This window comes from Acomys minous (assembly GCF_964271855.1).
Source record: "Acomys minous genome assembly, chromosome: 5".
Taxonomy (NCBI): Eukaryota; Metazoa; Chordata; class Mammalia; order Rodentia; family Muridae; genus Acomys; species Acomys minous.
In genome coordinates this window covers 83,360,108-83,386,180 of record NC_140494.1, presented here as the reverse complement: position 1 = coordinate 83,386,180, position 26,073 = coordinate 83,360,108, and the positions used below count along the sequence as shown (strand labels likewise).

Below are 26,073 nucleotides of genomic sequence, written 5' to 3'. Positions count from 1 at the left end.
GGATGGGGGAGGACAGAGGCTCATATAGCCAGCATGGCCTTCAGCCTCCTGATCCTTCTGCCTTGGCCTCCAGAGTGCTGGGGTGACAGGTGTGAAGTATCACACCAAGTTTATGTGGCCTGGGGATGAAACCCAGAGCTTCACACTAGGAGAGCTCGCTGCCCACTGAGACAAATTCCCAGCCTTTTTTTTTTTTTTTTACTTTTTATTTTGAGCTGGGCTCTCATTTTGGGGAAGGGGGGGGGGTTCGAGACAGGGTTTCTCTGTGTAGACTTGACTCTCCTGGACTCGCTTTGTAGACCAGGCTGGTGGGCTCTCATTCTTGATCTTCCTGCCTCAGCCTCCCAAGCAGCTGTTGGACAAAAGTAGTTAGGGGCAGAAGTGTTTGCTTTTACAATGCGCGGTTTCTTGGTCTACAGAAACAGGGAAGTCAAGGTGCCCACAGCTTGTAGGAGCTGGTTTCATTGAATCCATAGTCAGGCACAGAGAGTGCAGAATGCAATCTAGTGTTCAGCTGGCTTCCTTCACTTTTGGACAGTTCAGGGAGTGTGCATCTAGGGGATGGTGCTGCCCATGGTGGGCTGGGCCTTCCCATCCCAGTGAATTCGCTCAAGACAGTCTTCTACTGACATAGCAACAGGCCAGCCTAATCTAGGCAATCCTATGTGAACTAGACTGTACCAAGTTCACAATCAAAACTGACATCATACCCACGGAAATGGAGATAACTGTTCTGTATTTTCTAAAGATTTATTTATTTGTCATATACACAGTGTTTTGCCTGCATGTACACCCGAAGAGGGAACCAGATCTCAGTATAGATGGTTGTGAGCCACTATGTGATTGCTGGGAATTGAACTCAGGACCCCTGGAAGAGCAGACAGTGCTCTTAACCTCTGAGCCATCTCTCCATCCCCCTGTTCTGTATTTTCTTCCAAAACTTTACTGTTAGATGGATAATCCACCCAGAATTGGTTGAGTGTGTGTGTGTGTGTGTGTGTGTGTATGTGTGTGTGTGTGTATGTGTAAGTGTGAGTATATGTATTAGTGTGGGTGTGCATGTGTGGAGTGTATGTGCACATTTGTGTAGCGGTCAAAAGTCAACTTTGAGTGTCATTTCTCAGGAGCCAGCCACTTTATTTTTGGGAGACAGTCTCCCACTGACCTGGAGTTCACCAAGTAGCCTAGCCTGGCTGGCTAGTGAGGTGCAGGGATGTCCTGCCTCCCTAGCACTGATACAGACAAACACCAGCATACATCGTTTTTTCTTTTTCTTTTAAAAGCTATCTTTTATTTATTCTTTGACAAATTCATACATGTATACAACATATCTTGTTCCTAGCTGGGAGTGGTGGCGCATGCCTTTAATCCCAGCACTCGGGAGGCAGAGGCAGGCGAATGGATGTGAGTTCGAGGCCAGACTGGTCTACAAAGTGAGTTTAGGACAGCCAAGGCTACACAGAGAGACCCTGTCTTAAAAAACAAAAAACAAAAACAGAAAATAAAAAAACACACCAAAACAACATATCTTGTTCCTGCCCACTCCCAACTCCCCCGTCCGCCTCTTCCCTAACGCCCCAACACATTTCCTCTCCATCTTTATGTTCTTTCCTATTATTTTAAGCCCAGGACACCAATTAGTACTTCCTGCTGGTCTTGCTTGGGTCTTGTACAGGTAGCCATACCTACTGTAAGTTCATGAGTGCAGTGGCCATGCCATGTCCAGAGGCCAGCATGTCACGGCATTCCTCTCCATCCTCTGCCTCTTACAGTCTTTACGCATCCTGTCCTGTGATGAACCTGAGCCTTGGGTGTGGAGGGCTGGGCTGGGAGGTTTGGTATAGATGCCCCGTTTAGTGCTGAGCACTCAGCAGCTCCTATGTTCAGCATTCGGCAGTTATGAGTCTCCGCATTAACTGCTGCACACTGCAGAGAGATGCTTCGCTGCTTACGGCTGAGAGTGACCTATGGGTAGAAAGGTAAATACTTAGAAGGCAGTTGGGCAGCAAAACATCAGTGGGAGGTCGCCCCCTAGGAGCCGCAGGCTTCTGACCATGGGCTTTGCAGAACCAGGCAGGAGTTCCCTTCTGTGCAGTAGACTTCAAATCCAACAGGAAGTGGTTGGTTACCACCATAACCACTATTCCACTATTGCATCAGTGGCCACGCCTTATCCAACAGGAAGTGGTTGATTACCACCACAACCACTATTCCGTTATTGCACCAGTGGCCATGCCTTATCCAACAGGAAGTGGTTGGTTACCACCATAACCACCATTACACTATTGCACCAGTGGCCACGCCTTGCCCAGCAGGTTGGCAGGACTCAGCACTGAGTAAGACCATCAGTGCTTTTTAAATGTGGGTCCTAGGGGTCAACTCAAGTTCTCGTGCATGCACAGCAAACTTTACCCACTACCATATCTTCCCAGAACCCAAAGATTGATGTTTGTATATACTGTGAGGTAGGAGTCCACTTCCACTCCTCCCCACTATGAATCAGTCCAAATGAATCAGCTCCATAAAGATCCTGAGACCAAATGTTGGGTGACTTTGGGAAAGTTTCTCAGCATCTCTGTCCTTCAATGTCCTCATTTGTTTTTTTCTTAATTTGCTGTTCTAGGGATTGAACATAGAGCCACATGCATTCTGGGAAAGCACCACTGAGCTCCATCCCCAGGCTTGTTAACTCATTTTTATTTATTTTTTATTTTTTAAAACTTATTTATTTATTATGTATACATTGCTCTGTCTGCTTGCACCCCTGAAGGCCAGAAGAGGGCATCAAATCACATTATAATGGTTGTGAGCCACCATGTAGTTGCTGGGAATTGAACTCAGGACCTCTGGAAGAACAGCCAGTGCTCTTAACCACTGAGCCATCTCTCCAGCCCCACTCATTTTTATTTTTTAAAGAAGATTTATTTATTTATTTATTTATTTATTTATTTATTTAATGTATATAACTGCTTTATAACTGGAGGCCAGAAGAGGGCACCAAATCTCATTATAGATGGTTGTGAGCCACCATGTGGTTGCTGGGAATTGAACTCAGGTCCTCTGGAAGAGCAGGTGGTGCTCTTAACCTCTGAGCCATCTCTGCAGCCCCTGTTAACTCATTTTTAAAATGGAGTTTATTGCTGTGTGTAGTGGCACACACCTTTAGTTCCAGTACTTGGGAGGCAGAGGCAAGTGAATCTCTGTGAGTTCAAGGGCAGCCTCCTCTACACAGAGAGTTCTAACCTCACCAGAACCACACAGTGAGGCCCTGACTCAAAAAGGAGATGGGGTGAGGAAATGGCTCAAAATATAAGTGGGAGCCGGGTGGTGGTGGCACACGCTTTTAATCTCAGCACTCCAAGGCAGAGGCAGGTGGATCTCTCAGTTCAAGTGCAGCTTGGTCTACAGAGTAAATTGCAGGACAACTAAGACTACAAAAAGAAACTACAAAACAGAACAGAACAGAACAAACAAACAAAAACCCCAGAAGTCTGGCACCCACAGAGGAAGACACCTGGCCTACCTACTTGAGCACGTGTACATGTGCACCCACACTCACAGGTGTACAGACATGAACATGAACACACATGATGGCTGGCTTTGGCTCTGTCTTGAAGAAAAGGATTGTGGAGGGTGGATGGATATACTCATTTATTTATTTAGGTTTATCAGAGTGGCTTGCAGGCTGTGGGCCAGCTAGTCCAGCAATGGCTGTCTACCAATGGAAAGTCCAAGAATCCAGTAGGTGTTCAGTCTATGAGGCTGATGTCTCTGCAGGTCTTCACAGTATATATGTTGGAGTCCCCATGCCAGTGGAGGAGTGAACTTGCTAGAGAGAGCGAGGGCAAGCTGGCAAAGAGCAAAATCTTCCTTCTTCTATGTCCTTTATATAGGGTGTCACCAGCCTATATAGGTGTGGCCCAGTTTAAAGGCGGATCTTCCCATCTCAAAGGGTATGGATTAAAAGCAAATTAAAAGGAAAACCCCTCACAGGAGTACCCGGCCTCTTGAATTTTAGTCAATTCCAGATGTAGCCAAGTCAGCACCCAAGAATAGACATCAAAGGCCGGGCAGTGGTGGCGCATGCCTTTAATCCCAGCACTCGGGAGGCAGAGGCAGACAGATCGCTGTGAGTTCGAGGCCAGCCTGGTCTATAAAGCGAGTCCAGGACAGCCAAGGCTACACAGAGAAACACTGTCTCGAAAAACCAAACCCAAAAGAAAAAAGAAAGAAAGAAAAAAAAAAAAAAAAAAAAAAAAGAACAGGCATCACAGCGTGTAAGGATGGGAATATTTGTCGAGTGCGCGGCAGGCATGAGGCGTCATTCTAGCACTTGGATGTGGAGGCAGAAGGACTGTTGCAGGTTCAAAGCCAGTGAGGGCTGTGTGGCCAGTTCCAGGAGGGGCACGACGTCACAGTGAAACCCTGTAAAAAGAGACCAGCTGCAGCCCAGTGGGTAGAGCGCTTGCCTAGCTTGCACAAAGGCCTGGGTTCTACACGCCAACCCCCACCCCCAAGCTCTGCAGAAGTCAGGGGTAGTGATGCACGCCTCTTATCCCCAGCGCAGGAGCAGGAGGCACGGAGAGCAGGATTTAGGGTCAACCTTCCTTGGCTGCATAGTGAGTTCAAGGCCAGCCTGGGTTATGAGACTCTGTCTCAAAAAATAAAATACAAATAAAGCTGCTTCATACAGGTGTGGGTTACAAACCCGAAAACAGGGCCGGGCGTGGTGGCGCACGCCTTTAATCCCAGCACTTGGGGGGCAGAGGCAGGCGGATCGCTGTGAGTTCGAGGCCAGCCTGGTCTACAAAGGGAGTCCAGGACAGCCAAGGCTACACAGAGAAACCCTGTCTCGAAAAACCAAAAACAAACAAAACAAAACAAAAAACCAAAATCAGCCTTGTGGAACCCTCCCCCAGCCCCTCCCTTGGCCCCTGTTGATTCTCACTTTATTCTCCTTTTCCACCTCCCGTGCCAGTGCCAGGGATTCACTAATCTACCGTGCCTGCCTCTATCGATTTGCCTTTTTCTGGATATTTTATATAAATGAGATCATAAACTCTGTGGTCCTTTCTCTCCAGCTTCTTTTCCTTAGAAAAATAACTTTTGTGGTCCAGGCAAGCTGGAGTGGGCATTGCTAGTTCCTCCTCTGTGGGGCCGAAGGGTCTGTTAGATCAGGGTCCTGATTTGTTTATGTATTCTCCAGGTAATGGGCAGCTGGCTTGCTCGTTACTGGAGAGCCCACCGCTATGAATGTCACGTGTGTGTCTTTCTGCAAACTCACCCTTTGATTGCTCTGGGGTAGAGGGATCCTTGGGTTTTCTGACACGTTCCTACTTAGCTTTCTCAGAAGTTACTAAGCTGTAGCTCAAAGCAGTGGCAACATTTTATATTCCTAGTGGAAGTGTTTGGGGTATCAGAAATCTCTCTTTTTAGTCAGGGTTTCCAGTTCACTATAGAGCTAAACTATGTAGCTGAGGCTGGCCTTGAACTCTTAATCCTCCTACCTCTAGCTCCCAAGTGCTGGGTTATAGGTGTGTTCCATACCTGGTCCATGCAGTGCTGGGGAGGGAACCCCAGCTTCATGCATGCAGGGAAGCACTTTACCAGCAGAGACAGCCCAGCCCTTGTGTGCATGTGCGCATGGGGGCGCGCGCGTGTGTGTGTGTGTGTGTGTGTGTGTGTGTGTGTGTGTGTGTGTGTGCATGGGTACAGATGTATGTGGAGGTCCCAGGTTGATCTTGGGTGTTTTCCTCAGTCACTTCTCTATTTCATTATTATTTTTTGAGATAGTCTCTCGCTAAGCCTGAAACTCACTGATGCAGCTATGTTGCCTGGAGAGTGGGCCCCAGGGGTCTTCCTGTCTCTATACCCCATGCCCAGGACAGAGAGTACAGACGTGGGTCACCACGTGAGGTTTTTACATGTGTTCTGGGGATCTGAACTGAGGACCTCATGTGACAAACACATTATGGACTGGACCATCTCCTCAGCCTCTCAGATTCTCTCTCTCTTTCTCTCTCTTAAATATTTATTATTATGCATACAGTGCTGAAAAGGTCATCAGATCACATTATAGATGGTTGTGAGCCACCATGTCGTTGCTGGGAATTGAACTCATGACCTCTGGAAGAACAATCAGTGCTCTTAACCGCTGAGCCATCTCTCCAGCCCCAATACTCTCTTTTTAACTATTATTAAGTATGTGCCTAACCGTACAGAAGTACACTGCATGCCAGGGTTTTTGAAAAGGCTACCTTATCACCTAGTACTGGAGTTAGACGGTTGAGAGCTGGCTTGTGGTGCTGAAACTGAACCTAGGTCCTCTGGAAGAGCAGCCAGTGTTCTGCTGAGCCAGCTCTCTAGCCCCCTCTGACATTTTTAAATGGATGCCATTGTGGTGGACAACATGAATTATTTATCACATGAAATGCTCAAGCGGGGTGTCTGGGAAACAGGTGGGTTGGAGGTGTGAACTCTGAGTGGAGATTTGGACCACAAATAAGCCTTGGTCAGAGATACACTTAGCCAACCACTGATAAGCCTGTCATCCGGCTCCAGGAGGTAAAATAGGAGAAGCAGTTCAAGGCCACCCTTGGCCATACAGGCTAGCCTGGGCTACATTAGACTCTATCTAAACAAAAGGGGTGGGGACCGGAGATGTAGCCCAATGGTAGGGTGTTTGCCTAGCATGTCTGAGACTTTGGACTTGATCCCCAGCACTGAAGAAAAAAAATCTGATAAATCCGTACTTAAAGCAAAGGTAGATGGTGCTAAGGGCTCTGACTTCGGGAGGTGGCCAGGGACGTTTCTTTGGGTTATTTTCGGGCCATGTTGGAGCTAGGGCTGTGAGTCTGAAGCACATACGTGTGCTTAACATGTATGAGGCCCTGAGTTCCACCCCCAGCACAGAAAACAAGCAAACACGACTAAAAATAAACACAAAAAACAACATTTAGGTCTGGGGACATGGCTTGCCGCAGAAGCATGAAGACCCAAGTTGAGAACCCAGGGTCCATTTTAGTCCTGGCCAGGTGACCCAAACACCTGGAGCTGCCTGGTGTCTAGACTGGCAGGTTGGAAAGTTATCGGTTCAACCAAGAGACCCTGACTCAATAAATAAAGTGGAGAGCGCTGAAAAAAGACACCTGATAATGACTTTGGGTACACACACACACACACACACACACACACACACACACACACACACACACGGGCAAGTGCATGTCCCCACACTCTGTACCCTCCCCCACATGCCAACACACATATACATATGAATGCACAGAAAATGATGCCCCAGTCACTCAGGGTCAAATCAGGCAGGCCTTCCCCCATGGGCCCTGAGATGACTCAGCTTTTAAAGCTTTGCTGAACAACCACAGCGTTTGGATCCCAGTACTCATGTGAGAAGTCACACTGAGTCCCATGCATGCCTGGGACTGACCCGGAGCAGAAGGAACCCTGGGGCTCTCTGGCTTCCAGTTTAGCCAAATAAACTCAAGTCCCAGGTTCAGGTAGAGATCGTGCCTCAAAGAAATAGGAGGAGAGCTGGGTGGTGGTGGCGCACGCCTTTAATCCCAGTACTCGGGAGGCAGAGGCAGGGGGAATCCCTGTGAGTTCGAGGCCAGCCTGGTCTGCAATGTAAGCCCAGGACAGCCAAGGCTACACAGAGAACCCTGCCTTGAAAAACCATAAATAGATAGATAGATAGATAGATAGATAGATAGATAGATAGATAGATAGATAGATAGGAGGAGAGCCATAGAGGGCATCTGATGCCCCCTTCTGGCCTCCACACGTGTACCAGGCCCCATGCTGCAGAAGAGAGAACAAACTCTCACAATATGCCCTTTCACTTCTGTGCCCCACCCATACAAAAATAAACAGGTAAATAAATGCAATTAGAAAAATTGAAAAAGAAAAAAAAGAAAGTCCCACCCCATCCCCGACCCCAAGCAGAAATAAAAGGAAGCCATAGTCCCACTTCTCCCTTCTGAGTCTGTTCCTTCCAAGTGCTTGAGCCCAACAGGAAGCCAGTGAGCAGAGAGGCCCAGGAGATACAGTTTTCTGGAGGAGGGGGCATGTAGCTTACCCCCACCATGACAGAGACAGAGCGAAGGGCATGAGCAGCCCACCTGGGTTTCTGCAGTAAAATGTTTGTCAACTATCCGGGACACTGGGCTGGAGAGGTGGCTCAGAGGTTAAGAGCACTGTCTATTCTTCCAGAGGTTCTGGGTTCAATTCCCAGCAGCCACATGGTAGCTCACAACCATCTATAATGTGATCTGATGCCCTCTTCTGGCCTGCAGGGGTACAAGCAGGCAGAGCACTGTATATGCAATAAATAAATAAATCTTAAAAAAAAAAATATCAGGACAGCAAGTGCAAAGGTCCTGAGGCAGGAAACAGGACGCTCCAAATACATGTGCAGAAATGGAGAATAAGGGCAGGCGGAAAGATCTAGATATTTAGGGATGGAGAAGGCAGAGAAGCAGGGCCAGAGCTAGGAAATGACAAGGTGTTTTGAGGTGGGGACGAGTATGGAGACTAGAAAGTTATTGAATTGTGGTGTGTGTGTGTGTGTGTGTGTGTACATGCGATGGCAACCATGTGGACATCAGGTGACAATTAGAGGGAATCAGTTCTCTCCTTCTACCGTATGTGCCCTGTTGATCAAACTCAAGATTTCAGGCTTGGTGGCTAATAGCCACAGGGCAATCTTGCCAGTCCAGAAAGGATATGGACATCTTTAGTAAGAAGAGTTTGGGAGGCATGGAGGAGGGAGAAGAATGCTTTATGAGTGCTCTCCGTACTTATGGCTGTGTGCGCTAGGCCTGTCTCGAGTGGGTCCTGGAGGCCCACCACAGCCAAGCGATGAGAGTCTGATGTCAGATACATCTGTTTTTAAAGCACTGTAGGGTCATCCTTTTTGTTGTTGTTGTTGTTTTGTTGGTGTTGTAATTATTCAAATTACATCCCAATTGTTATCCCCTCGCTTGTATCTTCCTGTTCCCATCTTCCCTTCCTGTCCTGCCTTACTCCCCTCCCCTAGACCTCAGACCGGGTCCTCCTTTCTGAGCTCATTCCAGCTCAAGCGGTCTCTGCTTGCCCCAGGTCCTTCGCGCTGCGCTTTCCCCCATCACCTGAAAGTTTCCTGGTACTGAAATGGCTCTTTCCTCCAGCGTCTGGTGTGGCTTACCTTCCCTAGTCACCACGTTTAAAGGTATACTCCTGGGCTGGAGACACGAGACTCGGTAGGACACGCGCCGTCCAAGTATGATGAGTTCAGATTGTCAGCGTCTCAAACAAAAGTCAGATGTGGCACGCCTGCACTCCCGCTGCTGGGAGCATGAGACACGATCTCTTGGGCTCCTAAACTAGCCAGCTTAGCTGAGTCAGGGAGCTCCAAGCTCAGTGAGAGACCTTGTCAAAAAAACAAAAACAAAAACAAAAACAACAACAACAACAACAACAACAACAACAACAACAACAACAAAACCTCCCATGCCTTTAGTCCAAGCAACAGGGAAGACAGTGGGAGCGCTATGAGTCCGAGGCCAATCAGGGCTACACAGTAAAACTGTGTCTCAAACTAACTAAACAAAAAAATTATAATTAATTAATTAATTAATGAGACAAGGCAAAGAGATACCGAGAAAAACTCTCCATTTACACCTCTGGCTTCTACACACGTGCACATACATCTAAAAGGTCTCGAACAATCTACTCTCCTTTAGTCCCCAACTGCTTCTTTCTGATACCCATTTGTACTTTCCTTCCTTTATTTCTTATGCCATTTAAATTTCTTTTTACACTTATTCAATGTGCCGCCTTCAGGTGGAAGTCAGGAGACACCTTGGGGGAGCCGCTATCGCCGTTCACCTCCTGGATCTTAGGGATCCAACTCAGGTTGCCAGGCTCTGTGGCAAGCACTTTTACCCACTGAGTCATCGCTCCCCGCCACCTTTTGATGGTGATCGTGATGGAGTCCGGGGCTTCAGACGTGTTAGGCAAGCCTCTACCACTGAGCCACATCCCCAGCCGGTCCTGCAGTCCTTGTCTGGTCTCCCTAATGCAGTCTTCATGGGCTTTGGTCTGTAGTAGTTCAGCGGCGGGATACCTCCAGCTCCTTACACCTACCTGGCCCATCAGCTCCTCAGAACCACTTTACAGATGAGGAAACTGAGATAGACCGGAGTAGCCATTGCTGGAGGTCGCGTAGGGGCAGAACTTGCTTCTCAGTGGGGTCCAGACAGTTAAGGACCCCCAGCACCCCGAGGTTGACCGCTTCCGGCTCATCACCACCCCCGCCCCCCGAGCGGCCGGCGCGGCAAAGGCCTGAGTCATCGCCGCCTCCAGACGGCGGCGGCGGCCGCCGGCCGAGGGAGACGGCGGCGACGGCGGGAGGTGATGCGGGGACGCCAGGAGGGGGCGTGAGTGCAAAACCAAAGCAAGGCGACCGCGCTCCTCGCCCCGCCCCGCCCCGCGGGTCGCTGCGCTTCCCCACCTCCCTCACCAGGGGACCAGCCCAGTGCGGGTCCCCGGGAAGATGGAGGAGACCCGATGCTTACGTTACCCGCCTCCCACCCCACCCCAAGTTCAAGTTGTGAGTCAGACCCTGTGTTGGGACTCGCCCGCAAAAGGAACTGTCTGGGTCCGCGGCAGTCCCGAGTGGCACTGCCGCCCTTGGATGCGCAGGGGAAACCCTCCCACTCCCCAAGTCACCCGCACTCCAGAGTCTGAACCCGCCGCCCCGGGCTTCCCTGGTCCCGAATCCACAGAGGGATACCCTTCAGAATGATCTCGGGACCAGGGAAGCCAGGAGAAAAGAGTCCCGGAGCTCCAGAGAGCACCGAAGTCCGGCCCGCACTGCTCTCTGTGGGGCGTCGCGGGCTCCGGACCCCGCTCCGCACTCGTTAGAGCAGGTGGGTGGAGCTATACGACTTCCACCCCCTGTCAGCTTTGGGTGGAAGGTGTGGGGTGGGTTCTTTTGGCCTGAAACGCAAGGGTTTTGGAGAGGGGGTGATTCGTGCAGGGGAGCCCGAGGGATCGCCACTAGGGTACAGAGGGGACTCGAGCGAGGGTGGAGGATGTGGCGGCGGGGGGTGGGGGGCGGGGCCGGGGATGCCGCGGCGGCAGCAAGGGGTATCGGGGGGAAAGGCGAGGATGTAGCTGGAAGGGGATGTCCCCATTTCTGTAGGTGGGGGAAGGTCCGCCAGAGGCTCTGCGGGGAAGTGGGGGGGCGGGGTGGGTGCACCCCTCTTCACCCCCCAGCCCCGCTGGCTCCAGGGCCGGAGTCGTGACGTCACGGCGGCTGGAAGTGCCCGGCGGTGGCGCGGGAGGGGGTGGCCGAGCCGGCGCCTTATAAAGCTGAGCCCGCGAGGCGCGCGGAGCCGCAGCCGCGCGTCCCCAGTGTCACCCCATCCCCATCCCGCCGGCCACCGCCCCCTTGGACCCAGTCACCTCGCCATCGGACTCCCCACCTACCCCCCCCCCCCACTGGGGTGGGCAAACGACAGCTTGAGTGCGGAGCCAAAGGGACCGAACACCTGCTTTTTGAGGTGGTGGCGCGGGGCATGAGGCGAGGGGCGCGATGTCGGTGCCGCTGCTCAAGATCGGGGCGGTGCTGAGCACCATGGCCATGGTCACTAACTGGATGTCGCAGACGCTGCCCTCGCTCGTGGGACTCAACAGCACCGTGTCCCGCGCGGGCTCCTCGGAGAAAATCGTGAGTGGCCAGACCAGCTGGGGGGCGCTCCGAAGGGGGGGCGTGGTGCCTGCAGCCCCGCGGCAGCTTCTAAAAAAGGGGCCCCCTCACCCTCAAAGTGACAGAATCCGAGGTAGAGGCGGGGATGTCTTCTCTGGGGGACGTGGTCTCTTGGGGGTCCTAGGCTAGACCCCGAGGCACAGGGGAGCCCTGCGCCGGGCATAGCTCTGGGTTTGACGATTGCATTTGCTGGGTTAGAGTCCTCTCTGAGGGGGACCCGCTAGGGCCACCGGGGTACCAAGCTGGCTCTAGCCCCAGGCGGAGGCGGCAGGGCTGCGGAATTGAACCAGATCCCGGCAGAGTGGGGCGGAGCTGGGCGGTTTGGGGGAGCCAAGAGGGTGTTCTGCTATGTTGGAGTGGGTAGGGGACATCTCAGAGTCTCCATACATGTTCAGCCTCTGGGACTCCGCTTGGCTGTGTCTAAGTATCACTGAGAAGTGTTCTCTCTCTCTCCTTCCCTGAATCTTCCCCCCCACCCCCTTTCTATTTCTGTCTTTCTTTCTGACTTAGTGTCTCTGTTTTTTTTGCCTGGCTCTTTCTGTCCCCTGCACCTGGTACTAGCGTCTCCCTTCTCATGATCTGTCTCCCAGAGTACTGAATACTGATCTCCCTAACTCCTCACCCTAAGTGATGGCGGGGCAGGGAGGGGAGAGTACGGGGGTGGGGGCGGGAGGGGAGGGTCTGTCAGACCAGGGCAGTAGCTCCTGGGCCTCCCTTCTGTTTTGTCCTCCTGCTTCCCTCCTCCTGGTAGGTAACTCCCTGGGAGCCGGAGGGGCACACTCAGTCCTCTATTAATCACAGTGGCTCTGTGCTGCTGACAGAGGAAGATGCTCTTCCGTTGAAAACTTCCCTCTTGCCCCACTCCCTGTCCATGTGGGAGACCCTCTGACCTGCAGTCTGTAGGACCCTCCCTCTATTCTGCCCGTCTGACTCCCTCACTTTTTCCCTTTCATGTTGTTACAATAAGACAGCTCCTTATGCATCTGTAACAACCCCTCCTTTCCCCTCAAAAAAAAAAAAAAAAAAGGACTTTGCTCCCAAAAGCTGCAGCTGTAGGTGTGAGGGAGTGGGCACTCAACCCCCAGGCTAGGGGACATACGGTATTTGACACAAAAGCAAGCTTTCAGCCCAGATCCTCAGACTTGTGGTCCTTTGAAACATGGTTTCTTTTCTGTGTGTCTGTGACATCAGGTGTCATTGTTTAGGTATGTCTTGGTGTGTCTGTCTGTGCCTGTGGTTTGGGGGTTCAGAGGGGGCAGTGAAGAGAAACTTTAGACTGTTGCTGACGTAAGAGCACAGGTGTATTCTCTCAAGTGTGGGTGTGTTCTCCCTGTGTGGGTGTGTCCCGGTGTGATTGTTTTTGGATGGAGGTATGTCTAACGGCGTGTCTGCAGTTGTTTGTCCCTGACCATGGGTGTGGGTGCATTATGTGACATGAGTTTGCATGCACAGGTGTGACACAGCCGTCTGAGTGTTACCATCTGAGCGGAGACATTGATGGTGTCATTGAAATCAGAAGCCAAATTCAGCTTTCCTATCTGAGTGGGAGTGTGCGTGAGTGCCCGTGTGCTGTGTGAAAGTATCTGTGCACACAAGCACCTATGGTATATCTGAGGGCAGGGTGTAAGATCGTCTTTGTTTATGTTTAGTACAGTGTGTGTGTGTGTGTGTGTGTGTGTGTGTGTGTGTGTGTGTGCATGCCATAGTACGCATGTGAAGATCAGAGGACAACTTGCAGGAGTCAGACGTCTCCTTTCACCATCTGGGTCCCAGGGTCACCAGGCTTGGTGGCAGGTGACTTAACCCAGTCGTGAGTTATGATTTTTGTGTGTTCATACATTGAGTTTTTGTATGGTTTATATATATATATATATATTTATCTATGCTTGGCCAGTATGCATGTGTGTTGCTTTGTGTCTTTCTATAAGTGTGGGGGGGAGGGGGGGCTGGGAATTGGGAATTGTGTTTGTGAACCCAGACAGGCCTGGCCCCTCTGTAGCTAATAGTACCATGGTGTAGAACTCCCCCGAGCCTATCTGCTGACGCCCCTCAGTTCTCTCATCCTCGTCCCAGCTTTGCCAAAGTGCTCTGCAGAGTGAGTTGCTAAAAGGCCTTGGGGTGATGTTGGGAGGTGGCTGTGGCCTGAGGGTGCTCTACATGGGTCTTGGAGCTGGGAGACTCCTATCTTCTGTAATCCCAGCGATTGGGAGGGTGAGGCAAGAGAGTATCCAGATCAGCCAGGCTATAGTGTGTCTCTTTCTCAAAAAGGGAGAGGTGGAGGATGGAGGGGGGAGGGGGGAGGGGGGAGGTTGGAGGGGGAGGGGGGAGGGGGGAGGGGGGAGGGGGAGGGGGGAGGGGGAGGGGGGAGGGTTAGCTTAGCACTGAGAGCACCAGCTACTCTTAAAGAGGAGCCAAGTTCAGTTCCCAGCACCCGTTGGATGCCTTACAATTGTCTGTAATTCCAATGCCGGGGCCACTGATGGCTGCTTCTGGCCCCCGAAGGCACTAGAAATGCATGTGGTACACAAACATACGTGTAGGCAAAACACCCACACGCATTCAAAAATGAAAAGAGAGAAAAACAAAAAAACAAAAAACAAAAACAAAAGGTTACTTAGGTCTGTGTTGAATCTCAGTTCTTCCAACTTGTTCTCCAACCCCCGGCCATGGCAGCTGAGGCATCCCGAGCTCCTGCCATTGAGAAAATCAGGAATAAGTCCTGTCTCACAGAGCTGTGGGCAACAGAGACCTGTTCAGACCTCCACCCACCCACCCACCACTCCATCCTTTGCCCCCACCACTCACCCATCCTTTGCCCCCACCACTCACCCATCCTCTGCCCCCACCACTCACCCATCCTTTGCCCCCACCACTCACCCATCCTCTGCCCCCACCACTCACCCATCCTTTGCCCCCACCACTCACCCATCCTTTGCCCCCACCACTCACCCATCCTTTGCCCCCCCACCACTCACCCATCCTTTGCCCACCCACCACTCACCCATCCTCTGCCCCCACCACTCACCCATCCTTTGCCCCCCCACCACTCACCCATCCTTTGCCCCCACCACTCACCCATCCTTTGCCCCCCCACCACTCACCCATCCTTTGCCCCCCCACCACTCACCCATCCTTTGCCCCCCCACCACTCACCCATCCTCTGCCCGCCCACCACTCACCCATCCTTTGCCCCCCCACCACTCACCCATCCTCTGCCCGCCCACCACTCACCCATCCTTTGCCCCCCCACCACTCACCCATCCTCTGCCCACCCACCACTCACCCATCCTTTGCCCCCACCACTCACCCATCCTTTGCCCCCACCACTCACCCATCCTCTGCCCCCACCACTCACCCATCCTTTGCCCACCATTCATTCACCCATCCATCCTTCTCGCCATGCATCTACTCCCCTTACCCCACCCCACCCCCTTTTGGTTTCGAGACAGGGTTTCTCTGTGTAATAGCCCTGGCTGTCCTGGAACTCTCTTTGTGGACCAGGCTCAAACTCACAGAGATCCTCCTGCCTCCGTCTCCCCGAGTGCTGGGATTAAAGGTGTGCACCACCACGCCCGGCTTCCCATCTCTCTTTCTATTCACCTTCACCGCCTAGACGGTCTTTTATCAACCCATGCAGCCTTCCACCCATTCTCTATCCTTTCATCTGCCCATCTTCCTTTCTTCTATCCATGTGTCCATTCGCTCATCTTTTCATCCACCCAGCCTTTCATCATTCCATTCCATGCATGTATATGTATACATATATATGCACCCACCAATTCCTCTTCCCATACATTATCCACCATCCAACCATCTGTTAATCTACTACCCACAGATCTGTATTTCCAACATCTATGTCTCTTTTGGTTCACTAATTCATCCCCATATCCATTTAATTTAATTTATTTAACAAAGCTACCAATTGTCTCTTCTATGGCAAGCATGTCTAGACTGAAACAGACCTCCCTGCCCTGGGTCTTTCAGAACAGATGCTTTATCGGTGGTAGGATTTAAAGTTGGATATGTGTGAGCTTTAATTCTGGCCCTGCAACTTAACGAACCATGTGACCTTGTGGGAAATCATTGAATCTTTCTAAACACCACTTTTCTCATTAGGCAAGGAGAATTCAGAGTGACTATTAGACTGTAAGAGGCACGAAGGGGCTGGTGTTGGAGGTCAGGACTGGAGAGCTTGCCCGGTGCTCAGCCCTTCCATTCAATGCCAGCACCATGAAGCAACATCTACAAGGGAGCCTGTGCTTTGCTCTTTGCTGCACCCTATGGCCCGATGTAGCAGGTCACAGTAAATATTTGCCATGTAGCTGACTCTGCAATCATATCTGAAAGATTCTTGGATTCTGCCTTCAGATGGAAACCAATGGCTGGGTGCACAGTGGATATCTGTTCCATGCATGCATATGGTGAGTTCAGAATGAGTATTTTTCCATGTTGCTGGAGCTGAGGAAATGGCTGAATGGGTAGAGCATTTGCCTTGCAAGTGTGAGGACCTGAGTTTGACTCCCCAGAACCCAGTAATGTTGGGTGTGATAGTGTGTGTGTGTGTGTGTGTGTGTGTGTGTGTGTGTGTGTGAGATATCAGTACTTCTGTGAAGAGATGGAGACTGGAGAGTTCCTGTAGGTATGGGCCAGCTAGTTAGGCAGGTACAGCGGTGGACAAGAGACCTTGTTTCAAAGAAGTTGAAGTGCGAGGACACTTTTGAGGATGTCCTCTGACCTCCACACGTGCACCATAACATGCATGCTCCTGGCTACACGTGATCACACACACGCATACACACACACACACATACACACACACACACACATCACCATCATCATCATCACACTTGCACACACACACACAAAAACACACCATGATTAAATATATTTTCCAAGTTTTATGTTTTTGTTTTTGTTTTTGTTTTTTTAAGACAGGGTTTCTCTGTGTAGCCTTGGCTGTCCTGAACTTGCTTTGTAGACCAGGCTGGCCTCGAACTCAGAGTGATCTGCCTGCCTCTGCCTCACAAGTGCTGGGATTATTTTCCAAGTTTTAAGGTCAATTTTGTCTATATAATGAGAGTAATAATTCTTTTCAAAAGTATATTTATTAAGGTAGGCAGTGGTGACCCACACCTTTAGCTTGGGAGGGAGAGACAGGCAGATCTCTGAGTTCGAGGCCAACCTGCTCTACGGATTGAGTTCCAGGACAGCCAGAGCTCACACACACACACACACACACACACACACACACACACACACACACACACACACACTACATTTATTTATTTAGTTTGGGTTTGCTTTGGTATTTGTGTGTTACAGGACACACGAGGAGGTCTGAGGACAAACAAAATCCGTTCTCTTTTTCTACCGTGTGGATTCTGGAGAGAGAGCTCAGGTCTTCAGGCTTGACAGCAGGTGCCTTTACCCACTGAACCATCTTGCCAGCCCAGAAATGATCATTCTTACCACACAGGACTGTTGTGGATACTGGAGGCCTGATCCCCATGTCTCCGTTCATCCATATTTATAACCATGACTTTCCCCCATCACACCTTTCGTCTTTCCCCCTACCTCTCCATCCACTCACCCATCTGTCCATTCTTTATTTCTTCTGTTCATCCATCCTGTCATCTTTCCAACCACTGACTCCAAGGGTTGGGGAAAACAGATTGCAGACCCACAGCAGGGGCTCAATAATGGGTTGGAGAAAAGGGGTACAACTCCAAGGATGAGGGGGGGCTAAGAGGGTAAACACACACATGGTTCAGAGGTTTGGTGTGACAGTGAGCCCTGAAGTGGGATGGGCTTGTCCTTGGGTCTGCCCCACCCCTACCCCCCATGCACAGAAGCAACATGGCCTTGTGTTCACAAACCATCTCTGTGAAGGAGAAGAGGAAAGCTGACCCTCTATTTCCTTTGGCTGACTCTCAGCCGTAAACCATCCCCGGGAGATGAGAGCCTTGAGCTGAATGCCTCCTCACCTAGGGACCATAAATCCAGACTCAGGCTAAAAGCTGACATCTCTGCCATCAATGGCTTTCACCACGGAAGGCCTGAAGTAAACTACCTGTATCTTGTGTGTTCTGCTGTAGTCTGACCCCCTTCTTCGTGTGTGTGTGTGTGTGTGTGTGTGTGTGTGTGTGTGTGTGTGTGTGTGTGCCAGCAGTCATTCATCAGGCACTACCCACCTTATTGTGTTTATTTTTTTTCTTTCTTTTTGTTTGTTTTTGTTTTGGTTTTGTTTTTTTCCAAGACAGGGTTTCTCTGTGTAGCCTTGGCTGTCCTGGACTAGCTTTGTAGATCAGGCTGGCCTCGAACCCACAGTGACCCTCCTGCCTCTGCCTCCCGAGTGCTGGGATTAAAGGTATGCGCCACCATTAAAGGTATGCCAAGCTTTATTGGTTTATCTAGACAGAGTTTCTCTGTGTAGCCCTGGTTGTCCTGGAACTCACTCTGTAGACCAGGCTGGCCTCAAACTTTTAGATCCACTGCCTCTGCCTCCCGAGTGCTGGGACTATAGGTGTGCACCAATACACCTGGCCTGTTGTGTTTATTTTTATTCTTTCATTACATTTTAATTTATTTGTTGTCTATGTGAACAATGTGTGTGTGTGTGTGTGTGTGTGTGTGTGTGTGTGTGTGTGTGTGTGTGTGAAGTCACAGGACAGATTGCAGAAGCCAGTTCTCTTCTTCCACCATGTAGATCCTCAGGACTGAGCTCAGGTGTCAGGCTGGCAGCCAGTACTATTACCCAATAAGTCATTTTACTGGCCCTGTCCCTTCCTTTTGAAGAGCTGGAGGGCAGAAGGAGATATTAGTGAAAGGGTCCCACTTGAGGAGGACCCTTTGCCCCAAGAAGAAAAGGGAGGGTCTCAGCAGGGACCAACAGAAGGCTCTTTGGGTACTAAAGATGCCCAGCATCTATGCCTTTTTCTTGATGGTTTCACAGGAGGAGGAAGTAGAAAAAAAACCAGTTTAGAGAGATCCTACAATGTCGTGGTAACCAGCATCCCCATCACTCAACTATTAAGCTCAGACCAGGTTTATTTCTTGCTTGAGAGATGCCTCTACCTTATGCTGGCTGTGGTAAGAGGGCTCTGTCCCAGGTGGTCTCCTAGAACCCAAAATTATGGAGGCTCTCCAGTCACAGCATCAGGGAAGCAGGACCCAGAGGAGGGGGCACTAAAGCTTTGCCCTGATGTGGCATAGATTGCTATTGCTCGCAGTCCACTGCGTCAGGGGAGAAGCAAAGGGGTGTTCGGAGGTGTCTGCTTTCTGCTCACTCTGTCAAGCCTTGCTCTCAACCTAATGAGAGTTCTGAGAGACTGAGGGCTGCAGTGGAAGCTGGGGCTCGGTTGGTGGAATACTTGCCATGCCTGTACAGAGCCCCAGGTTTCATCTCCTACACCGAGTAAACTGGGCACGGTGGCACATGGCTGGAGTCCCAGTGCTCAGAGGTAGAGACAGGAGGATCAGCAGTTCAAAGTCATCCTCAGCTACATAGCAAGTGTAAGGCTAGCCTGAGTTACGAGACAGCCTGTCCAAAAAGAAGCCAAGAAGGAGGGAAGGAGAAAAGGAAGGAGATGGGGGGGGCAGCAACCCGGGAGGAGTGAGGGGGGCAACCAGGGAGGAGTGAGGGGGGCAACCAGGGAGGAGTGAGGGGGGCAACCAGGGAGGAGTGAGGGGGGGCAACCAGGGAGGAGTGAGGGGGGGCAACCAGGGAGGAGTGTAGCCACAAGACAGCCTAGGACTATAATTTTAAGCACTTCTGACCTAGGGAGGGAGGGAGAAATTCTTCACTCATTCACTCGCTATTGGGCTGAGGGTGTGGTTCAATGGTAGAGCACTTGCTTAGCATGCATAAGATCCTTGGTTCTATCCTCGGTACCACAATACACACACACACACACACACACACACACACACACGTGCTTTTCCCATGCCAGACTGACATTATAAACAGAGTAGTAACAGATATATTGATAGCTCTATGGTAGCTGGGGAACTGTTATATAAAGAAACACAGAGATGTAATATGAATAAATTAATAAAATAGATTTTTAAAAAAAAAAGAAACACAGAACAAGGCGAGTGAGATGATGGCTCAGTGGATAAAGGTGTTTGACATCAAGCCTGATGATTTGAGTTCAACCCCAAAACTTCATGGTAGAAGGAAGGAACCAGTTCCTCCAAGTTGTCCTTTGATCTCCACACAAGCACCAAGACAAGCACACATTCTTTGGGCTTGAGGGGCCTCTCTGATTAGATGCCATTTGTGCAAAATCTGAAGGGGTTGAGGCAGACTACTGAGAGGAAACACATTGAGGGTAGAGGGAATATCAAGACTAAAGGTCCTGAGGCAGGAATATGCTTGAAACGTTGGAACGACATTGAGGAGGCCAATGTGACCTGAGCAAAATGGTAGGGAGAGTAAGAGGAAGTAAGAGTGGTGGTGTAACAGGAGCTACACCGCCAGGTGTGGGGCGCGCACCTTTAATCCCGGCAGAGGCGGGTGGATCTCTGTGGGTTTGAGGCTAGCCTGGTCTACAGAGCCAGTTGAGAGCAGCTATGAGGTATGTGTGCCACAATTTGCCTATAGAGTCAGATGGTAACGTGTGAGAGTTGGGTCTCTCCTCCTACAAGAGGCTTTACTCTGGGTTGGTGCTGTCCTCCTGACACTTCTGGGGACACAAGTCTGGGGACCAGGAAAGCATGACAAAGGGGTCTTTGCTGTCCAAGTGGGGGAATGATGGGACCAATGTAAGTGCCAAAGCAGTGGAGAGACAGGGAGATGGTCTGCTTTGAGCATGGCTTGGTTCTGGGCACTTGATTCTGCTCAGATACCTAAGATGTGAGAGTATGGGGGAGCCACTGGCTTTAGAGAGAAGATAGGAGGAACAAGGAGCAAGGCCCAGTGGCAGAGCCCCTGCCTGGATCAGTTCAGTGAGACTCTGGGGATGTGACTCAGTAATAAAACCCCAGACTGGAATCCCATTGTGAGGAGATGCCAAGACCAAGACAACGTATAAGGGGAAGCATCTAATTGGGGGAGAGTTAGTCTATGATCATCATGGTGAGAGGCAGGTAGACAGGCGGGCAGACAGGCAGAGAGGCAGACAGTGGGCAGGCAGACAGACAGACAGACAGGCAGGCAGACAGGCAGACAGACAGGCAGGCAGACACAGGTAGGCAGGCAGGCAGAGAGGCAGACAGTGGGCAGGCAGGCAGACAGACAGGCAGACAGACAGGCAGGCAGGCAGGCAGACAGGCAGGCAGAGACAGGTAGATAGGCAGGCAGGCAGAGAGGCAGACAGTGGGCAGGCAGGCAGGCAGACAGACAGGCAGGCAGACAGTGGGCAGACAGACTGTGGGCAGACAGGCAGGCAGACAGGCAGACAGTGGACAGGCAGACAGACAGGCCGACAGAGACAGGCAGACAGGCAGGCAGGCAGGCAGAGACAGGCAGGCAGGCATGGTGCTGGAGCAATAGCTGACAGCTCATGTCTGATCCAAAAGTTGCAGACAGAGAGAACAAGACTTCCAGCCGGGAGGTGGTGGTGCACGCCTTTAATCCCAGCATTCATGAGGCAGAGGCAGGTGGATCGCTGTGAGTTTGAGGCCAGCCTCGTCTATAAAGCTAGTCCAGGACAGCCAAGGCTACACAGAGAAACCCTGTCTCAGAAAACAAACAAAAAAAAAAAAACAAAAGAGAGAGAGAGAAAGGGAGGGAGGGAGAGAGAGAGAGAGAGAGAGAGAGAGAGAGAGAGAGAGAGAGAGAGAACAAGACTTTCTAATCATTCCCAAACAGTTCCAGCACCTGGAGACCAATTATTTAAACATATGAACCTATTGGGGGGCCTTGTTAGTCAAACTACCATACCCAGTGAGGAGTTGGGGGGCGGCTCAGCAGTAGATCTGAGAAACAGGATGCCGAAGGCCCTGGGTTCCCTTCCCAAAAGGAGTGTCCACAGAAGATGATGGATCTCTGTATTTCCAGCCCTTGAGAAGCTGAGGCTGGAGCCGTAATGAGTTTAAGCCAAGCCTGGCTACACAGCAAGACCCTGTCTTAGGAGAGGAGGGAAGGAGGAAAGAATGAAAAGGGGAGAGCAGGCTTGCACATTCTCCAGGGTCTCCACTGTCAATTAGATCTGCAGCCCTTGTGACATGATGTGGGCACGTGTGGCAACAGAGCTATTTCTGGAATGGTGTGGTGGCAGAGGAGAGGTGATGAAAGCAGCCCTGGTTTGACAGGGGTTTTCTGGAGGTAGCAATGCCTAGATTAAGTTTTTTCTTGTTCTTGCTTTGCTGGCCTCCAGCATGCCTGGCAAATGCAGTACCATGGAGTTCCAGCTTCAACCCCCAAAGTAGTGAGGGGTGTGTGTGTGTGTGTGTGTGTGTGTGTGTGTGTGTGTGTGTGTGTGTGTGTGTGTGTGTAGGTCTACTCATGCCACCACACATGAGACAACCTCTAGTGTTGGTACTTGCCTTCCATTTTGTTTGAGGGAGGTTCTCTTTATTGTTCACTACTGAATATTCTAGAACAGCTGCCGCACAACTTTGTGATTTTTCCATCTTCACCTCCTATTGTACCGTAGGAGCACAGGGATTACAAACAGACACTACCATGTCCAGGTTTATGTGTGTTGGGGGATTTGAACTCATGTCCTCATGCCTATATAGCGAGCACCTTGGAACACATCTCCAGCCCATGAGCTGAGACTTGAAATCTGGAAGGAATCATCTGAGTAAAGGGGTACCAAGAAGGAAGGCTTCACAGTGAGGGGCGACCTGCTTCCTGGTGTGCACTGAGAGAACTGCCAGCAGAGGCTCTGGGACCTGTGTGGACACCCCTAAGTACTCAGTGAGGCCTGGCTTGATTACCTAACGATGGGCTGTGGTACAAGAAAGGAAGACAAAGGCTGCTCACGATGAGTTTCAACAGATTCAGTAGTTAGAAGACCCACCTAGAGCTGGCTGAGATGGTACGCACCTGCATTTCCAGCAACTGGAAAGTGGAGGAGAGAATCAGGAGTTCAAGGCCAGCCTCGGACACAGGAAGTTGGAGATCAGTCTAGGTTACATGAGGCCCTGTCTCAACAAATGGAAGGAGGAAAGGAGGAGAAACGGAGGGAAGATGGAATGGAGGGAGGGAAGGGGGAAGGAAGGGAAGGAGAAATACAGTCTGGCTTTGCAGTGAGGCAGCACACATGTCTATTCTGGCTGGGCCTTTGAGAAGGCCAGGGCAGTTTGCAAGAGTCTGAGGTTGGAGTGTGTTTGTGGGGGAGGGTGCCTCTCACAGGTCAAGCTGGAAGGAACCTGCGGCCGAGGGGAAGGGTCTGCCTGTGGTTCCCTCCATTTGCTCTTTGCTTTCCTTCCTATATACCTCTCTAGGCCTAGGAGCACACCTTTAATCCCAGCACTTGGGAGGCAGAGGCAGGAGGATCTCTGTGAATTCCAAGATAGCTTGGTCTACAAAGTGAGTCCAGGACAGCCAGGGCTACACAGAGAAACCCTGTTTCGAAAAAACAAAAAACAAAACAAAACAAACAAACAAACCCCCCCAAAACAAAAACAAAAACAAAAACAAGAATACATTTTTTTGTTTGGTTGGGTTTTTTGTTTTGTTTTGTTTTGTTTTGTTTTTTGTTTTGAGACAGGGTTCTCTGTGTTAGCCTTGGCTGTCCTGGACTAGCTTTGTAGACCGGGCTGGCCTCGAACCTACAGTGATCCGCCTGCCTCTGCCTCCCAAGTACTGGGATTAAAGGCGTGCGCCACCACACCAGGCCAAGAATACGTTTTTTGTTTTTAAGTTTTAAGTAATTTTGAACATGTTATTTATTTATTATTTTATGCGTACGAGTATTTTGCCTAAGTATATGTTTGTGCGCCATCCGTGTGCAGTGCCCATAGAGGCCAGAAGAGGGCGGATGCCCTGGAACTGAATTTCAGATGGTTGCCTGCTGCCCTATGAGTATTGGGAACCAAAACCTCAGTGTCCCAAATATCTAGGACTGCCCGCACTTGCCACCCAGCCTGGTTCATTGATTGCTTTTCCTTCTTCTTGCCTTCACTGTGTACCTATTATCGATTGTAATTCCCTTGCGAATGTTTGTTGACTGTGTGTGACTATCTCTGGGTGCATTTGTGTCTGTCATCTTTCCCCCTGTGTCTCCAAATCTGTTATGTCCTGCTTGTGTCTCTTTCCTATGTTTATGTGCCTCTTGTTGTTGTTTGGTTGGTTTTTGTCTTATTCTTATCTCTGGATACTATTTGTCTCTTGTGTGTCAACCTCAGCTGTCATTCCTCACAACAACATTCACGTTTGTTTGTATTTAAATGACGTTTATGTATGTATTTATTATTTGGGGTATGGGGTGGGACTCGTGCTACAGTGCACATGCGAAAGAGGACAACTTGTAGGAGTCGCTTCTCTCTTCCCATAAAAGGTGAAAGGGATCAAACTCAGGTTTTTACGCTTGGTGTCAAGTGCCGCTATTCACTGAGCCATCTTGTTTTTTCAGACAAGGTCTCCCATCTTTTACCTTGAACTCACAGAGTTGGCTGGTCTAGCTGGCCAGTGAGCTCCAGGGGTCCTCCTGTCTTTACCTTTCTAGCTCCTCTGTGTCTCTTTATTGTCTGTCTGTCTGTCTGTCTGTCTGTCTGTCTGTCTGTCTGTCTGTGATTGTATCTCACTGGGACCATAGGACCTTAATAGCAAGGGAGATGAGATTACAACTCAAACCCTCGGGCTGGAGAGATGGCTTAGCGGTTAAGGGCACTGGCTACTCTTCTAGAGTAGGACCCGGGTTCAAATCCTGCATGGCAGCTCACAACTGTCTGTGAACTCCAAGATCTGACACACCCTCACACAGACATACACACAGGCACATAAAATAAAGGTTTAAAAACAACAAAAAACCAAAACTCACTCTCCCAAGCAGGAACCTGGATGTGGTGCTGGGAAAGATTGTGTGTGTGTGTGTGTGTGTGTGTGCAGCACTAGTCAGATAGACCTGAGCCCGTGACAGGAGAGGATTCAGGGTGTCTGGATCCCCCCAGGACCATGGCAGCGGGAGCTGAGCTTCCCATCCCCCCTCCACCCTGTGCCCCTCACCCTTGGCTCCTACTGTCCCCCGCTGCCGCCGCCCAGCACGGGCTCCAGGATGGAACAGCTGTCTGGCTTCAGCCTCTGAGGCTCATTTTGAACAAGCGAGATGATTGCAGGGAACGATGGGAGGAGGGAGGAGGGAGGGGAGGGTGACGGGGCCAAAGAGGAATCAGGCCTGGTTGTCACTGCTGCGCTGCAGGGGGGCGGGTAGCAGGTGGCGTGGCCTGTGCCCAGGAGATGAGAAGGCCAGGCAGGCCAGGCAGGAAAAGGCAGAGGGACATTTGTCTGCCCAGCCCGCCAGTCCATCTGTCCCCACTTCTGGTCCTTCCGTGCAGTTTCCCTGCCTGTGTCTCTCCCTGTGATTCAAAGCGGAATCTGTCTCTCTTGCTACTGGTCCTCACCTTCCTGATGACTCCTCTCTCTAATTGGATTTCTGCATATCTCTGAGCCTGGCCCCCACCTATCCATGGACACCACTGTCATTACTAGAAGCAGGGCCAAGGTGCAAGGCAGATCCCTCTCTCCCTCTCTCCCTCCTTCCCTCTCTTCCTCCCTCCCTCTCTCTCTCTCTCTCTCTCTCTCTCTCTCTCTCTCTCTCTCTCTCATTTTTGTCATACTCCAGCACTCAGACACATAGACACCACGATTTCCCAGGAAACCAATGAACCATGACCTTCAGTACAGGGATATTTGCAGAGATATCTCAATTAGGACTAATTAATTAAGCGAGCCACTTGGCCTGCCCTCTCCCCAACCCTGCAGTCCTTGCATCCTCCTGGGAGGGAACCAGCCAGTGAGTGCTTGGCAGAGAATTCAGCTCTAACTGCCTGGATGTCTGATTTATCACAGCCTGCTCCTGGCGACCGCATCAATCCATCCAGAAAGACACCGAGGCACAGGCCTTTAATCCTTGCACCCAGGAGGCAGAGGCAGGAAGGATCTCAGTGAGTTCCAGGCTAGCCTGGTCTATATCGTGAGTTCTGGGTCATCCAGGGCTACACAGTGAGACCCTGTCTGAAAAATAAAAACAGAAACACAGAATAGAAATGCAAAGTGGCAACAGGAGATGCCTGATCCACCCACCCCCCTCCCCCAGAGAACACAGAAGCGAAACATGATGTCACCCGACATGTGTGAGGCTCTGGGACAAGTTGAACCATTTCGGAATCTGTCACTCATCCGGGAAATGTCTGTG

The 26,073-nt window shown here is 50.7% G+C and overlaps 1 protein-coding gene and 1 long non-coding RNA gene across 4 annotated transcripts in view; one reads left to right on the top strand and one right to left on the bottom strand.

Moving 5' to 3' along the window:
* The window catches only part of OLFM2 (olfactomedin 2), an 84,224-nt gene that overhangs the window by 10,951 nt on the left and 47,200 nt on the right, over nucleotides 1–26,073 (top strand). The window contains exon 1 of one of the 3 annotated variants that reach the window (XM_084783221.1): nucleotides 10,907–10,925. The exons of 1 other annotated variant lie outside the window; for it this stretch is intronic. Coding sequence is in view for 1 of the 2 variants with exons in the window: in XM_084783219.1 (XP_084639345.1) it covers nucleotides 11,594–11,728 (135 nt within the window). In the remaining variant the exon portion in view is untranslated. Of the gene's footprint in view, nucleotides 1–10,906; nucleotides 10,926–11,209; nucleotides 11,729–26,073 lie in introns of those variants that run through there. One more of the 3 variants, XM_084783219.1, reaches the window with a different exon arrangement.
* On the bottom strand, nucleotides 1,249–9,457 carry LOC311598240. Its single transcript, XR_014779518.1, has 3 exons — nucleotides 9,200–9,457; nucleotides 3,524–4,425; nucleotides 1,249–1,965 (listed from the first exon to the last, which is right to left on the bottom strand). It is a non-coding gene; the product is annotated as an uncharacterized lncRNA (long non-coding RNA).